This window comes from Symphodus melops (assembly GCF_947650265.1).
Source record: "Symphodus melops genome assembly, chromosome: 5".
NCBI lineage: Eukaryota > Metazoa > Chordata > Actinopteri > Labriformes > Labridae > Symphodus > Symphodus melops.
This window is the reverse complement of record NC_136695.1, coordinates 17,422,687-17,438,947: the sequence shown is the minus strand read 5'-3', so window position 1 is coordinate 17,438,947 and position 16,261 is coordinate 17,422,687. Positions and strand designations below refer to the sequence as shown.

General features: G+C 36.7%; 2 protein-coding genes across 3 annotated transcripts; both read left to right on the top strand.

The window, feature by feature from the left end:
* The first annotated feature begins 1,747 nt into the window (after nt 1-1,747).
* LOC306824373 (chemerin-like receptor 1) lies at nt 1,748-5,414 on the top strand. Of its 2 annotated transcripts, none has more exons than XM_079344491.1 (3): nt 1,748-1,820; nt 2,825-2,900; nt 3,200-5,414. In XM_079344491.1, the coding sequence occupies exon 3, from the start codon at nt 3,214-3,216 to the stop codon at nt 4,315-4,317; it is 1,104 nt and encodes a 367-aa protein (XP_079200617.1). In that variant the 5' UTR covers nt 1,748-1,820; nt 2,825-2,900; nt 3,200-3,213; the 3' UTR covers nt 4,318-5,414. The 2 variants fall into 2 exon arrangements, with proteins under 2 accessions (XP_079200617.1, XP_079200616.1); XM_079344490.1 differs by having other exon boundaries at nt 2,825-2,904.
* Nucleotides 5,415-13,357: 7,943 nt separating this feature from the next.
* Nucleotides 13,358-14,953, top strand: LOC306824374 (chemerin-like receptor 1). The gene is made up of 2 exons (XM_079344492.1): nt 13,358-13,369; nt 13,695-14,953. Exon 2 carries the CDS (start codon nt 13,709-13,711, stop codon nt 14,810-14,812), a length of 1,104 nt encoding a protein of 367 aa, XP_079200618.1. The 5' UTR covers nt 13,358-13,369; nt 13,695-13,708; the 3' UTR covers nt 14,813-14,953.
* The last annotated feature ends 1,308 nt before the right edge of the window (nt 14,954-16,261 follow it).

Genomic DNA, 16,261 nt, shown 5'->3' with positions numbered 1-16,261 from the left:
TCACATTATCGACATTAAAGAGTGAGCATAGACCATTTAAATTGAATAATATACGTATATATACATTCACAGTGATAGCTTAGTTCCAGGGTTATTTCACAGCAACAGGTCTGACACTCTGTGACTAATAGCATTCATCAGAGTGACAGCCTTATAATGGGTTGTTTTGGCGTAACTAGTGATCTGTACCGCCTGCCAGAGTGAAGGAGTTTAAACAGTTTGTGTCCAGGGTGTGAGGGGTCTGCAGCGATGCTACCTGCCCATTTCCTGACCCTGGACCGGTATATGTCCTGGATGGGGAGACACCAATAATCTTTTCTGCAGTCCATATTGTCCATTGCAGTCTGTGTCTGTCCAGTTTGGTTGCAGATCCAAACCAGACAGTGGTGAAGGTCCCTGAGGTGCAGTCATTGGTGTAGATAAAGGTTTAAAAGTACTTCTTTTTTTTATTTTTGATGCACTTAAGAAGTCATCAGAGATCAAACAACAGCAATGGAAAACATGTTTTAGCAGTGACTGACTCTCAGCTTTTGTTTGTAAACAGTGCTACAAATCTGTTTGCACTAATAATTGTTGCATGTGTTGCAATTTTTTGCATGCCAGTAAAGTGGAGTTTATATTTATCTTCTAGCTCTTTTCTGAGTACTCATTTTGCCAGAGTATGTTATTATTAATGAATCGTGTAGCATGTTGTATTATTCTGTTAAACAAGCTGGATTGAATATAGGTTTTATTTATAGACTTTTTCAGTTAAATATCTTCAATCTTGTTGTCTAAACATACATGAAAACCTACAGTTCCCTTTGTATCTTTCAAAAAATCTAATATGAAGGATGTTTGTTTCCCTGTAATGATCATTCTTTAGTGTATGTTTGGTGTGAACCTATAGAAGGAATCTGCTGACCAGTGTGCTGCTAAGAAAAGAGGATGGTCAACAAGAACTCTGAGCTAATACCTAAAGTTTCAGCACAGCTAACACATAATACAGGATGCTTGATCTCTTCAATAAAATATAAAAAGTCCAAAGTTAACAGAGCTCTGTAGTGAATAAATGTTGTGCTGTTTGTTGGTAAACAGTTCTTTTTTTTAAAATCAGAAACATTCAACACATTATACGTACATTCAATGCATTTCTTCCATCAACTTGTAAAAAAATATCAAAGTTAAAAATACATTCAATTATATGGCTTACTGCATGGTGCTATTTGACGTGACTGTGTTGTTGTGTTGTTGATGCCAGCACAAACTTGTTGTATGAACATATTTCTTGATTGATAAAAAGGTAAATAGATAAAAGGGGTTAACAAGTTGTTGGTGTTTGTCAACCACATAGGTGTGAAAATGTTGACTAGATGAAATGTAATGCAGAAATCCTAAACTTAGAAATCCCCCCTTCAATGTCAAAATAACTTGTCAGAATAATATTTTATATGTTAATCTCATTTGTTTACAGGGACGGATACAAAGAGGCATTATAGAGTTTGTGCTACAGTGACAAAGAGCTGGTTGCTTAAAAAAAATAAAAATAAAAATAAATGAAGCCAATCCTCAATTTTTTTTACAATCCTGCTGTGACTGACATTGTTTTTTCAAGTGCAGCAAAGTACAATTCACTTCCAAATACTCAACATGAACTCGTCCATTTTATGAGCAACATATTTAAATGAAGGGTTTTAGTCTTCTTTTGCATTCTGCATGCGTCACCGCCTCTATGTGGCGATGACGCACTTCACGCTGACAGCCCAGGTCTATATCAACCTGACAGTTTGATAAGTTCGGCCACTGATTATTCCTGAGAAGACCTGAAAACTTGTTGAAAGGTAGGTTACGTCATACTTTTTTATATATATACAAGACGTTAACATTGCAATATAAACCATTCAGGATCGTAAAAAAAAAAAAATATATATATATATATATTCCGTATTTTTTAGGTTACGCGGAATTTCCTAACGCAATAACCTCAAATGTTTTCAACATTTTTTATTTTATCTTTTTCTTTTTCTTTCTTTAACTTGTTTAACACATTTTGCTGCCTTTCCGAGGCAATAATGTTTTTATAAATGAAAAAGTTTGGCGACTGTAAAACTGATCACTGCAAAAGGTTTTGGTCATTATATCGAGTTCCTCTTTTATCATTCTTGCCTCTGAAGTTGTAATTTTTGATGTTACGCCCTATTATTAGTTTGGTTGAAAGAAGACAGAATGCCAAATGTTTTTGCAATTTTGTAGATGAATTATTTTTTCTTTCTTTTCCTTTCTGCAGACGTTTTGTGTGTGCGCATCTTTCATAATTATTTTGAAATTAAAATTGGCTACACCACTGCCCGGATGACCCGATGAATGGTGAAACTGATAGGCCATGGCTTAATTGTTGCCCAACCATCTGTTGATTAAAGTTCTTAAGTTGATGAGAACAGTTTCTGAAAAATGTCAATTGTTGGATGATAACGCATTCGGAAGAACTTCTAAAATACCTTGGCCTATACCTTAATAAAAAACACTAAATTTTATTTTTATCAATTTAGTTTTGTGATGCTTCATAGTCTTTAAAAAATAATAGCACTTAGCTCGGCCTATAGTTATTATCAATTAATTTTGCGTGTTGCTATCTGCTGCATTTAGGATACAACAAAATATGTGTCCTTAAGATTTATAACCTGAACAAATTTTAAACGCACGAGATACTGTGCAGCCTAAGATTTATAAAACCATTTGTATTGGTTGCAGGTTTTTGCCATTGCTGTGTAACATTATGTTAGTCTGTGTTGTTAGGCATACTGTTCTTTGTGGTAGTAAAGCCCTGTTATGTTGTGTTTTTCAGTAGGCCTACTTGTTTCCCAGACCTGCCTGCCTGTTTGTTGTTACCAGTGTTCCTGCCTACATATAAAAACCTGCCTGTAAGTAATCATCTGCACTGGGGTCCTTTACCTTCACAGCACTTGTTGGCTATTATTAGATTCCTGATATTATAAACCTGAATACAACTACTTGGCTTAAGTTCTGGGATTCTGGTTTTATTAATGCATAGTTAAATTGAACAGAATGTAGCATTATTTAATCATGAAATATTGAGCAATGGTAAGTTAGTAAAACAAACATATTTGAAATGTGTTTAATACAAAACATGCACACATGTATAAGACATAGTAAGACAAAAAGAAAGCATTTCATATTGTTTCTTCCATTTTCATTGCAGGGCTCTAAACAACAATGGCGATGACCATAAACTCTTCATATAACGTCAATACAACAGATATACCTGGCACAAATGAAACACGTACAGACCCGTATTATAAACTGAGATGGTCTCTTCACATCATGTCTATGACTATTTACAGCCTGGTCTTTGTTTTTGGTGTGCTCGGAAACGGACTGGTCATCTGGGTGACGGGGTTTAAGATGAAGAAAACTGTTAACACAGTTTGGTTTCTCAACCTCGCTGTGGCCGACTTCCTCTTCACTGCATCTCTGCCTCTCAGTGTGACATACCTGGCCTTAGATTTCCACTGGCCTTTTGGCATGTTCATGTGCAAACTCAACAGCACGCTGAATATCCTTAACATTTATGCCAGTGTCTACATTCTGGTGGTGATCAGTGCAGACAGATATGTGTCTGTTGTGTGGCCCGTGTGGGCCCAGAACCATCGTAATGTACGCAAGGCATCTCTTGTGAGTCTGGTTGTTTGGGTGCTGGCTCTGATTCTCAGCGTGCCATACTTTGTTTTTAGGGACACTGGACCGTCCGCTAACAATGAAGTCACCAACTGCTTCAACAATTTTGCCTTTTCTGATGACTTTGAAACTCCTTCTGTATTAGAGCTGATAAAGTTTCGTTTGAGGGCCCTGACCATCACCCGCTTCCTCCTGGCATTTATTGTCCCCTTCACCATCATTGTGTCCTGTTATGCTGTGATTATCCATCGTCTCAGAAGAAACCGCACCCTGGCCAGCCAGTCAAGTCGCACATTTAAGATCATTGCTGCTGTCATTATCACTTTTTTCTTCTGCTGGGCCCCCTTTCACATATTTGCTATAATTGACTTGGTTCATGCTTCGAACAATTATGAGAGTGAAACACTGGACTTTGTCACCACCATTGGGATCCCAATAACAAGCAGCCTGGCCTTTATCAACAGCTGCCTGAACCCATTGCTCTATGTTTTTGTGGGCCAAGATTTCAGGGACAAAATCCGTAAATCCATCCTCACAGTATTAGAGACTGCCTTCCAGGAGGATGCTTCTGGCTCTCACACTGACACAAGTGCATTGAGCAGTCAGAGCAAAGAGATGGCAATAAATAATACTGAGTTGTAAGACTTTATAAAACATGAAACAGAACATAAACCTATAGATAGATAGATAGATAGATAGATAGATAGATAGATAGATAGATAGATAGATAGATAGATAGATAGATAGATAGATAGATAGATAGATAGATAGATAGATAGATAGATAGATAGATAGATAGATAGATAGATAGATAGATAGATTTTGTTAGGTTTATTTTCTGTTTTTTGTTCATTTTAATTTATTTGATATGATTTATTCTTCATAAATAACAAAACAATAACTTAACTTCCTTAAAGCTGTTGAAATCACATAGTGTCATTTACCAACTTATTTTTTGTACCAGCAAGCACAGTTTCAAAGTAAATAAATAAAATATTGTCATTTACTCATTAAATTTATACATTTAATCACATTGAAACATCAATTGTTTCACTGCATGCTTTCATTTTAGACACAAAATAAATTACAGAAACATAAAATTATCAGTGAACTCATTTTAAAAAGTTACCAAAAAAATAAAGTCAATAAACAGAGATTCATTCAGTGTGTATGATGTTAGTTCTATTTGCCATGTTCTGTTTCCATTGTCTGAGAGAGGTCAGCTTTTAGTCCTGTATAAGATGGTCCATGACATGTAAGTCAATAATGAGAATGTACAATTATGTTGAGAAATATGACTGATCCAAAAAAAAGTGTTTGTGTTTTCAGAATTATGGCCTGTAATCAAGAGGCTGGCAAAAGTAATGACTAATGATACTATTAGTGATTGCTTCTGTCATAGAATATACAAGACTTTAAGATTGAGATTATGTAACCTTAATCAACAGTTGTGTTTTTTTTTCTACCCTGAACCGCCACACAGACAGACTTTACTTTCAGCTGATTATCAAATTCTAATAACTCACTTTCCCTAAAGTCAAGTCTTAAGGAAAATGCCAATTTGACAGCCCCATCAACCACCATCTCTTTCTTGTTGTTGATAGGTCAAGTATTGAAATGTACAGTTTTCACATGGTAATTTATGAAATGATTTCTTCTCATGGTGCCCATATGTGTCTTTAATCGAGATTGGTCTATATTATTTATTTACACAGTTAAATAAATCAACTGGAAAACAATTTGAACGTGCCACATTATTTAATGTGTTCATTTTTTTACATATCCATTATTTACTTATTAACTGTTTACTTCAAAGTATACTGAATGAAAACCTATTGATGATATCTTTTTCATATAGGATTATTTTGGAACTTTCAATCCAATATTTTGTTGTAATTATTTTGACTTCATGGTTGATAACCAGTGTATCCTCTATTTGAAATAAAGCCTGGATATAAACGATTAATCTGTTGGAAGGGTGTGTTTGTAATGTTGCATTGAGTAAAATAATAATGTTACTTTATTATCATTTTTTGGAAATGTCATATTTATTCAACATGATGGCTATATTTTAAAGAAAAAGCTTTACATTACATGTAGAATGCAGAACAATTGATACAGATATTCAAACAATACATACATGTTGTATGAAATACACCATTGTACACCTACAATTAAGTGCCTCATTGTATTTCATACAGGAAGAAAGTAATTCATTGGATGTAGAAAAACAACATTTAAAGTGCAATAAATCCTTTATAAAAGTCAACATATAAATATTGGCAGCCTTTGACTTCCCGTTTGGATAGTAAAATAAATCCACTATACACTGACACTGTCATACAGCATATACTACAAGTTCCCCTGAGCTTCCTGCATCCTATTTGGCTCAGTGTGAGGAGGTACAAGATATCCAACACCTGTACTTGCTCGGAACTGCTTATCTTTCCAGAGATGATAGTTTAACTGAAGAAGATGAAAACTGTCCTATTGTGACACAAATCACTTACAGAACATGAATTCTTTGGCTGCACTTCCACCAACCTAACATCCTGATACATGATATCATCCAGTAGACAGTGATCCAGCACGTCTCACTTTGAGCTGGGGTGGCCGTGTGAAGATACCACCATGAAGCAATACAACTTAGCACATCCAGTCCCTGTCTCCTGCAGCAGGACATCATCCTGACCCTCTGGACTTCTCTCACTGCTGTAGATCACAGGAATCTGGTCTGCTGGTAGATCAGACGACACCACCATGTTCCCTTGTGACTTTCTGCAAACACAATCAGCACAGATAGATGAGAGGTCAGTTCTCTGAAGGTATCAAGGAGTCACAGCTAGTGTAGTTAATGTACCGCCTACATTAAGCACAGACTCCTATCCGTCCTCTATAGACCTCTCCTCTTCCTCTGACCATCCTGCTCATATCTCAGATATCATGTTGTGTTGTGACTAAAGCTCCACTTTGTGTCCTCGCTGCTCCATCTGTTGGTGATTGGACGTCATTGTTTACAACGTCGAGGTTGTTGTTTATGTATTTGTCTACTTATTTGATTGATTAACTGTAATATTGCTATTACAACGAAAAACAAATTCACTATGCTTAAAAAAAAGTACAAGGATCCCCTTTTTGACCTGACGTCACGGCTTAAACAAAGCACAATGTTTTCCAAAAATGTAACAAAGCTGACAATAAAAACAATGAACACATACGCAGCTAACTGTGATGATCAAGTGCTATTACAGTTGACCACAAGGTGGTAATAGTGAGTCGTCATTAGAGCTACGTGACAGAGTAAGGAAATATAGGAGAAGGAGTAGAGGGTGTAAACCAGGGGTGTCCAAAGTGCGGCCCGGGGGCCATTTGTGGCCCTTGAGTGGATTTTTTGTGGCCCTTGACTTCAAATCGAAGAATCAGAAGATTTTGGCCCCAGGCCTCATCAGATGGCATATTTTGTTCTTTTTTTTTTAATGTAATGAATTTGTTTTCCTTGAGAGAGAGAGAGTAGCTTAAAGAACGTGTGTTGGTCAGATTGTTTTTGCTGTAAAGGCCTGTAGGTTGCAGCATTAACATGATAACATATGTGGTTAGACCTGCAGCAATACATTTGCATCTGTCAGGTACATGCAAACTCATAGTTGTATAATGTATCTTTTGAATGTGGTTTCCCTGAATGCAAAAGAGCTTTTTCTTTTTCAGATAGATAGATAGATAGATAGATAGATAGATAGATAGATAGATAGATAGATAGATAGATAGATAGATAGATAGATAGATAGATAGATAGATAGATAGATAGATAGATAGATAGATAGATAGATAGATTGATAGATAGATAGCTGTCAAATTTTAGTGTTAAAATGTTGAATATGAACACACAAGTAATGTGGTTCTGTAAAAAAAACTCATTTTTGTTATGCTTTGAATAAGATTAACTCCCAACAAAATCATACAGATGAACAAATGTGTGGGTAGTGTAACGGGGCAACAGAGTTAAGAAGAGACATGTGGGAGGAAATATGACCATGAAGTTAAACTCGGATGTTAGACTCAGACATTATTTTCTCAAAATGAAAGGTAGTCCTATACAGTTTCTGCAGCCAATACTCCCACATGTTCATGCCTGCATCTTGTTCTTGTTAATTTATGTCCAATGTTATTTGTCTCTTCCTGTTGTGTTTGTATGATTGATAAGATATTGTGCATATTGACACATTCTTTATGCAAGCATGGAGCAGTAATCTTGGTATGCCAGGAAGGTCGTTTGTACTATCATTTTTGGACATGCAGCTGATCTTTAGGTACATTTTATTGCATAGTTTTGGATAGATTTCAGTTCCAATTGTAAGGCTCAGAGATCTGTACTGGGATATTGTTTAAGTACAACAGTAACAGGAATGTGCCAGGCAGGTTTAAAAGATGAAATTGCCAGCAATTATAGCTTGAATTTGCTCTAGAGTGTGTGTGTGTGTGTGTGTGTGTGTGTGTGTGTGTGTGTGTGTGTGTGTGTGTGTGTGTGTGTGTGTGTGTGTGTGTGTGTGTGTGTGTGTGTGTGTGTGTGTGTGTGTGTGTTAGTGAGTGTGCATTCTCTTTTGTTTTAAACTAGCAATCAGGGTTGTGGTTGTTGTCTAACAGTATTCTGTAGTAAAACGTGTTCACCTTTTAACATATATTTTAGATGTCACATTCTTCAGGAATGCAGGGTGCACTTTAATGAGTATCAAGTTTTCTCCAGTGACCAAAATCATTTCATCCTGTACCACGATGTTTTTATCTTAACTTTGGAGCTCATGCAAAGTTTTTGTCACAATTAACACAAAATGAAATGTAAAGCTATAAAAATGGGGGACAATCTTTGTAATATTTGCTTGCCTAGTGTTCATATTTTAAATGAACGTGGGCACAGTGGGAGTAGACTGGTATTTCATCTAAGTGCAGGGCACCTTAAATCATCGGCAGATGCTGCTGTGACTTTTCTCCATGTAGTGCAGCTTGAAGAAAGAGGAAAAAATGTGACAATCATGTAACCCACAGATAACCATTCACTAGACCAGCACAGAGCCATTACACTTAAAACCTCAACAAATCATGACCTCAATCGCCTTGGTTGAAAACACATTACACAGCATTATCCCTGGTGAACATGAGAAGTCCCAGCTACTCCAACAGGCAGTCATCTAAACAAACCCACTATGTATGCATATACAGGCATAGTTGTTTGGTTTCTTGGTGTTTTTTGGAGTTTCCCAGCTAAATCAGGCTGCTTTTGAAGGAAACATGTCTTGGCAAGATTTTGCGTTAGACTTCAGATTGACCTAACAGAGTTTGTTGGTTTTTGTGTTTTACTTTATCAGAAAGGGATCAATGCGTGTCTGTAATTTCGATCAAGAGACCTATACTGCGTGCATTAGCGTGGCCAATATCAATAAAGCTGCAGTTACATTTCATCGTACCCGTTTTTAAATTTTCTGCACGTGTAGCCCAACTGATACAGCATATACTGCAAACTGTTATACGGTCTCCTGATGAGAGTAAGCGCCTGAGGTCCCGCCTCGATGTGGGTGATGACGTCACATATATAAGGAGCCAGGGATCAGAACTCCAATAATCCTGCAGACTGAGCAAACTGAGTCCAGAATTGCTTTTGCAGCGGAGACATCCCCATCGGACTGGCGCTTTGAGAGAGGTACTGTATCTTACGTTTGTTATCCCAAGGAGCTAAAAGGCGGGGGGAGGGAGCTTCAAATCACCTAGTTTAGGGACACACTTTCACTGTAAAATTATGTCTGGATTTGAACTGCTTCGTTTCAGTGAGAACTGTAAATTAACCATAGTCATAGCTCCAGTGGGTAGAAAGACTTTTTTGTTGATGAAGTAGACAGATTTCGACACTAGTGGTAATGGCAGAGGCGTAATAGGCTGTCTTTCCTAATCTTTTCTTGATCAATTTTGGTTCCCCATTTTGCTGGCCAGTTACATAGGAAATGTGTTGCACAGTTTGCATGTACATGTTGGGCAGAAATGTTTAACTTAGAATTTTACTCTTGTTTTCTTGCATGATGAGATCTTATCAAATATCCATTGTTAGATCTTCTCTAAAAGGTATTAATTAAAGATTTCACAAATTCAAAGAGTTATCTTGGTGTCAATAGAAGTTCATGAAAAGATTGTAGTTTTTTACAGAGGAATCGTCATCATAATCTAACACTTTAATCTCAGGAATGATGAGAGACTGGGTAAAATATGAAAAGTTAACACTGGTTTCTGTTTTTACTGCAGCTCTCAAGACAATGATGGATCTAATGACCACCACGCTGTTCTACCACATTAACACAACAGATGCCACTGGAAGAAATGGCTCCATGTACGAAGATGATGAAGAGTATGACTATAGGGATGAGCATGCTGAGCTGAGACAGTCTCTTAATGTCATGTCTACCACTATCGGTGTCCCCATAGCCACCAGCCTGGCCTTCCTCAACAGCTGCTTAAACCCACTGCTCTATGTGTTCATGGGCCAAGATTTCAAGGATAAAGTCCGCAAATCCATTCTGAATGTTCTGGAGACCGTTAACTGGAGAAAAGTCTGTTTCTGATGCTGAAGTATAAGGTTTGTCCATGAAGTGAAAACACAAATAGTCTAACTGTAGATAGCTAATGCATCCAAGTATAAAAAACAACATATTTTAAAGCTTTTGTTACGGTTCTTATAAGGACCTAAAACAGCAGATATATGCAGTATATCTGAGCTGGAACATTTGACCTGTTACAGTTTTATTTAAATAGGTTTTATGATTGTTTAACTATTGAGGTCTATAACAGAATGCAGTTTCTCAGCACCACCAACTTCTATTATTCTTGAATGAAAGAAAAGCACGAGGCTGTCTGTTAGAGATCAATGGTTCTTCTTTGCTATACAGTCCTGTTTTTGGCTGCACTTTGACCCACAGTAGTATCTTCATTACACCACTGAACAGTATAAGTGGATTTGTGGCAACCACTTTTGTTTTTATCTACTAAAAAAAAACATGTCAAACTTACAGTGTGACTTATATCGCTTGTTGATATAAAATGTGTAGATTCACAATAAAAGCCTTGTTCTCATAAAATATGTAAACGAAAGTTAAGGTTGCTTCTACTGAAGTTCCACCCCACTTTGGCAGACTGTTTTTTGCAGGCCAGTCAAGTGGTGTGGTCAGGAAATCACGAGCTTATTCTATCTATTTTCTGAGTTCTCATTTAAGTATTTCATTATTAAATGTTTGTGTAACATGTTGTATTATTCTCTTTAACAAAGCTGGATTGTTGTGTTTTATAGATTTGTTGAGTTAAACAATTTGGACATGAAAGAAAGAGCATAAAAACAAAGTCAAACTAATTATTTTCCATTTAACAATTCTGGTATCTAAACATACATGAAAACCTACAGATCCCTTTGTATCTTTTGAAAACCTCATATGATATTTCTTTTTCTGTAATGAGCATCCTTTAGTGTATGTTTGGTGTGAACCTATAGAAGGAATCTGCTGACCAGTGTGCCGTTAAGAAAAGAGGATGATCAACAAGAACTCTGAGCTAATACCTAAAGTTTCAGCACAGCTAACACATAATACAGGCTTCTTGATCCCTTCAATAAAATATAAAAAGTCCAAAGTTAACAGAGCTCTGTAGTGAATAAATGTTGTGCTGTTTGTTGGTAAACAGTTTTTAAAAATCAGAAACAATGCACTTCTTCCATCAACTTGTAAAAAAATATCAAAGTTAAAAATACATTCAATTATATGGCTTACTGCATGGTGCTATTTGACGTGACTGTGTTGCCAGCACAAACTTGTTGCATGAACATATTTCTTGACGGATAAAAAGGTAAATAGATAAAAGAGGTTAAAAAAAGTTTTTTGGTATTTGTACAATTCACTTCCAAATACACAACATAAACTCGTCCATTTCAATAGAAAGATATTTAAATGAAGGGTTATAGTCTTCTTTTGCATTCTGCATGCGTCACCGCCTCTATGTGGCGATGACGCACTTCACGCTGACAACCCAGGTCTATATCACTCTGACAGTTTGATAAGTTCGGCCACTGATTATTCCAGAGATGACCTGAAAACACGTTGAAAGGTAGGTTACGTCATACTTTTTTATACAATGTAAAATACGTTAGCACGCAATATAAACCGTTCAAGGTTGTAAATGCTCTCTCTCTCTCTGTCTCTGTCTCTCTCTCTCTCTCTCTCTCTCTCTCTCTCTCTCTCTATATATATATATATATATATATATATATATATATATATATATATATATATATATAAATATATATATATATATTGTCTAAAATGTCCGAAAGCAATTTTTATTTTAAAGTTGTTTTCGACAATTTGTTTGTTTTTGACGATTTGCTGCCTTTCCGAGGTAATGTTATGTTTTTATAAAGTTTGGCTACTGTAAAACTGATTACTGCAATAGGTTTTGGTCATCATAGTTCCTCTTTTTTCATTCTTGCCTTTTAAAGTTGTGAATTTCCGATGTTACTCCCTTATAATGGTTTGGTTGAAAGAAGATCGAATGACAAATGTTTTTGCAATTAATCAGGAAAACCTGGCATCACTTAGATTCAAAATGTGGAAGGGAAAAAAAAATCACATTTTTGTTTTTCAAACCTTCGTCTTCCCTGTCTGCAGTCGTTTTTCTCTATGCGCATCTTTCATATTCATTATGAAATAAAAATAAAATTGGCTACACTGCTGCCACCGTCCGGATGACCCGATGAATGGTTAAACTCAGTGCGCAAACTACGGGTGTTCTTGGGGCATTGAGGCCCCTTATTGACGCTTGAACCCTCCTGAAAAGCTTACCTGCCCTTGACTTTATACTCTGCATGTCCGCTGTTTGGTCTTGGTTTGGTCCCCCCACACACACAGACAAAGAATCATATCAAATATAAAACACGCACGCACATGCACGCACACGCACGCACACACACACACACACACACACACACACACACACACACACAAACACACACACGCGCACACACACACACACACATACAAACACACACACACGCGCACACACACACACACACACACACACACACACACACGGGTTAAACTGATAGGCCAAGGCTTAACTGTTGCCCAACCATCTGTTTATTAAGGTTTTTAAGGGTTATGGCAACAGTTTATAAAATATGTCATTTGTTGGATGATAATGCATTCAGAAGCTTATGAAAAACACACGTGAAAGTTTCGTGATGCTTTTATATTCTTTAAAAATATATTTCTTTATTAGCAGTTAGCTAGGCTTATAGTTATCAATTAATTATACGTGTTGCTGTTTACTGCATTTAGGATACAACAAGATCCTTAAGATTTATAACTGGAACAAATGTTAAACATACTAGATTCTGTTATCTTGAAAAAATCATAAGTGCAGCCGACATGCACTCAAAAACCGGAAATGGCGTGGACCCAAAATAATTAAGATTTGTAAAACCACTCGTATTGGCTGCAGGTTTTTGCCATTGTTGTGTAACATTTTGTTAGTCTGCTTTGTCACGCCTATACTGTTCTTTGTGGTAGTAAAGCCCTGTTATGTTGTGTTTTTCAGTAGGCCTACTTGTTTCCCAGACCTGCCTGCCTGTTTGTTGTTACCAGTGTTCCTGCCTACATATAAAAACCTGCCTGTAAGTAATCATCTGCACCTTTACCTTCACAGCACTTGTTGGCTATTATTAGATTCCTAATAGACAAATTATAAACCTGAATACAACTACTTGGCTTAAGCTCTGGGATTTGATTATTCATCAATGCATAGATGAATTGAACAGAATGTAGCATTATTTAATCATTAAATATTTATCAAAGGTAAGTAAGTAAAACAATAAAAGCATTTGAAATGCGTTTAACACAAACACATACACATTTATAAAGCCAGTGTCTAATTTTATCAGGACAGATTGTTATCTGTATTTAAAGCATTTCATATTGTTTCTTCCATTTTCATTGCAGGGCTCTAAACAACAATGGCGATGACCATAAACTCTTCATATAAAGTCAATACAACAGATATACCTGGCACAAATGAAACATATACAGACCCGTATTATACATTGAGAGGGTCTCTTCACATCATGTCTATGACTATTTACAGCCTGGCCTTTGTTCTTGGTGTGCTCGGAAACGGACTGGTCATCTGGGTGACGGGGTTTAAGATGAAGAAAACTGTTAACACAGTTTGGTTTCTCAACCTCGCTGTGGCCGACTTCCTCTCCACTGCATCTCTGCCTCTCAGTGTGACATACCTGGCCTTAGATTTCCACTGGCCTTTTGGCATGTTCATGTGCAAACTCAACAGCATGCTGAATATCCTTAACATCTATGCCAGTGTCTACATTCTGGTGGTGATCAGTGCAGACAGATATGTGTCTGTTGTGTGGCCCGTGTGGGCCCAGAACCATCGTAATGTACGCAAGGCATCTCTTGTGAGTCTGGTTGTTTGGGTGCTGGCTCTGATTCTCAGCGTGCCATACTTTGTTTTTAGGGACACTGGACCGTCCGCTAACAATGAAGTCACCGTCTGCTTCAACAATTTTGCCTTTTCTCATGACTTTGAAACTCCTTTTGTATTAGAGCTGAGAGCATTTCGTTTTAAGGCCCTGTTCATCACCCGCTTCCTCCTGGCATTTATTGTCCCCTTCACCATCATTGTGTCCTGTTATGCTGTGATTATCCATCGTCTCAGAAGAAACCGCACCCTGGCCAGCCAGTCAAGTCGCACATTTAAGATCATTGCTGCTGTCATTATCACTTTTTTCTTCTGCTGGGCCCCCTTTCACATATTTGCTATAATTGACTTGGTTCATGCTTCGAACAACTATGAGAGTGAAACACTGGACCATGTCACCACCATTGGGATCCCAATAACAACCAACCTGGCCTTTATCATCAGATGCCTGAACCTACTGCTCTATGTTTTTGTGAGCCAAGATTTCAGGGACAAAATCCGTAAATCCATCCTCACAGTATTAGAGACTGCCTTCCAGGAGGATGCTTCTGGCTCTCCCTCTGGCAAAAACGCATTGAGCAGTCAGAGCAAAGAGATGGCAATAAATAATACTGAATTGTAAGACTTTCTATAACATAAAACAGAACATAAAATAACAATTTATCCCCATTAAGACATAGATGAAATACAACAATTACAAATACAATACATTGGGGGATTTGGTTATTTCATCCTAACAGAGTTTGATGCACCATTTCTTAAAATAGGCCTTGTCATATATTTTTTGGGGGCCCTGTAAAAAATCCCCCGACAATCATCTTATTTGTCCATTTATTGTCAAGTTTCACAATGTATCTATACGCTCATTTTAATTTAGTTGATATGATTCTTTATAAATCACAAAACAATAGCTTTACTTACTTAAAGCTGTTTAAATAAGCTGTGTAAATAAATGAAATACTGTCCATTTAATCACATTGAAACATAGACTGTTTCACTGCATGTTTTCATTTCAGACACAAATTAAATTACATAACCAGTGAACTAATTTTAAAAAGTTACCAAAAAAAAATAAAGTCAATAAACAGAGATTCATTCAGGATGTATGATGTTATAGTTCTATATGCCATGTTCTGTTTCAATTGTTTAGATTTTTGCTGCATCAATTTTTGACGTTTGTTCTTGTTTTTATGTGCATTGTATTTTGTCTGTGAAAAGTGCTGTAAACTTACTTTATTATCATTAATTGCCATAAAGAATGCTTTACCTAATTTAGTCATGTTAGGATTTGTGAATACAAATAAAACATCTACAAATAAAAATCGTTTTTTTCAGGGTGGATTTATAGCTTCAGTATTTATTTAACATTCTAGCCCAGCCAGAACCAATCGTAAACTATCACCTTCTAAACAAGGGTCCTGTTTTTTTTTTTTCCTTTTGGGGTCATAAAAACAGTGAAAAGTAGTCTGAGAGATGTCAGCTTTTAGTCCTGTATAAGATGGTCCATGACATGTAAGTCAATAATGAGAATGTACAATTATGTTGAGAAATATGACTGATCCAAAAAAAAGTGTTTGTGTTTTCAGAATTATGGCCTGTAATCAAGAGGCTGACAAAAGTAATGACATACTATTAGTGATTGCTTCTGTCATATAATATACAAGACTTTAAGATTGAGATTATACAACCTTAATCAGCAGTTGTGGGGGGGTTTTTCTACCCTGAACCGCCACACAGACAGACTTTACTTAAATTTCAGCTGCATTATCAAATTCTAATACCTCACTTTTCCTAAAGTCAAGTCTGAAGGAAAATGCAAATTTTGACAGCCCCATCATCCACCATCTCTTTGTTGTTGTTGATAGGGCTGGTATTGCAATGTACAGTTTTCACATGGTATTTATGATTTTTTCTCATGGTGCCCAGAGGTGTCTTTAATCGAGACTGGTCTATATTGTTTATTTACACAGTTAAATAAATTAAACTGGAAAACAATTTGTACGTGCCACATTCTTTGTGTCACAGTCTGCTCTGCTCCTCCCCCGCTCTGCTGCTCAGCCACACACCTCAA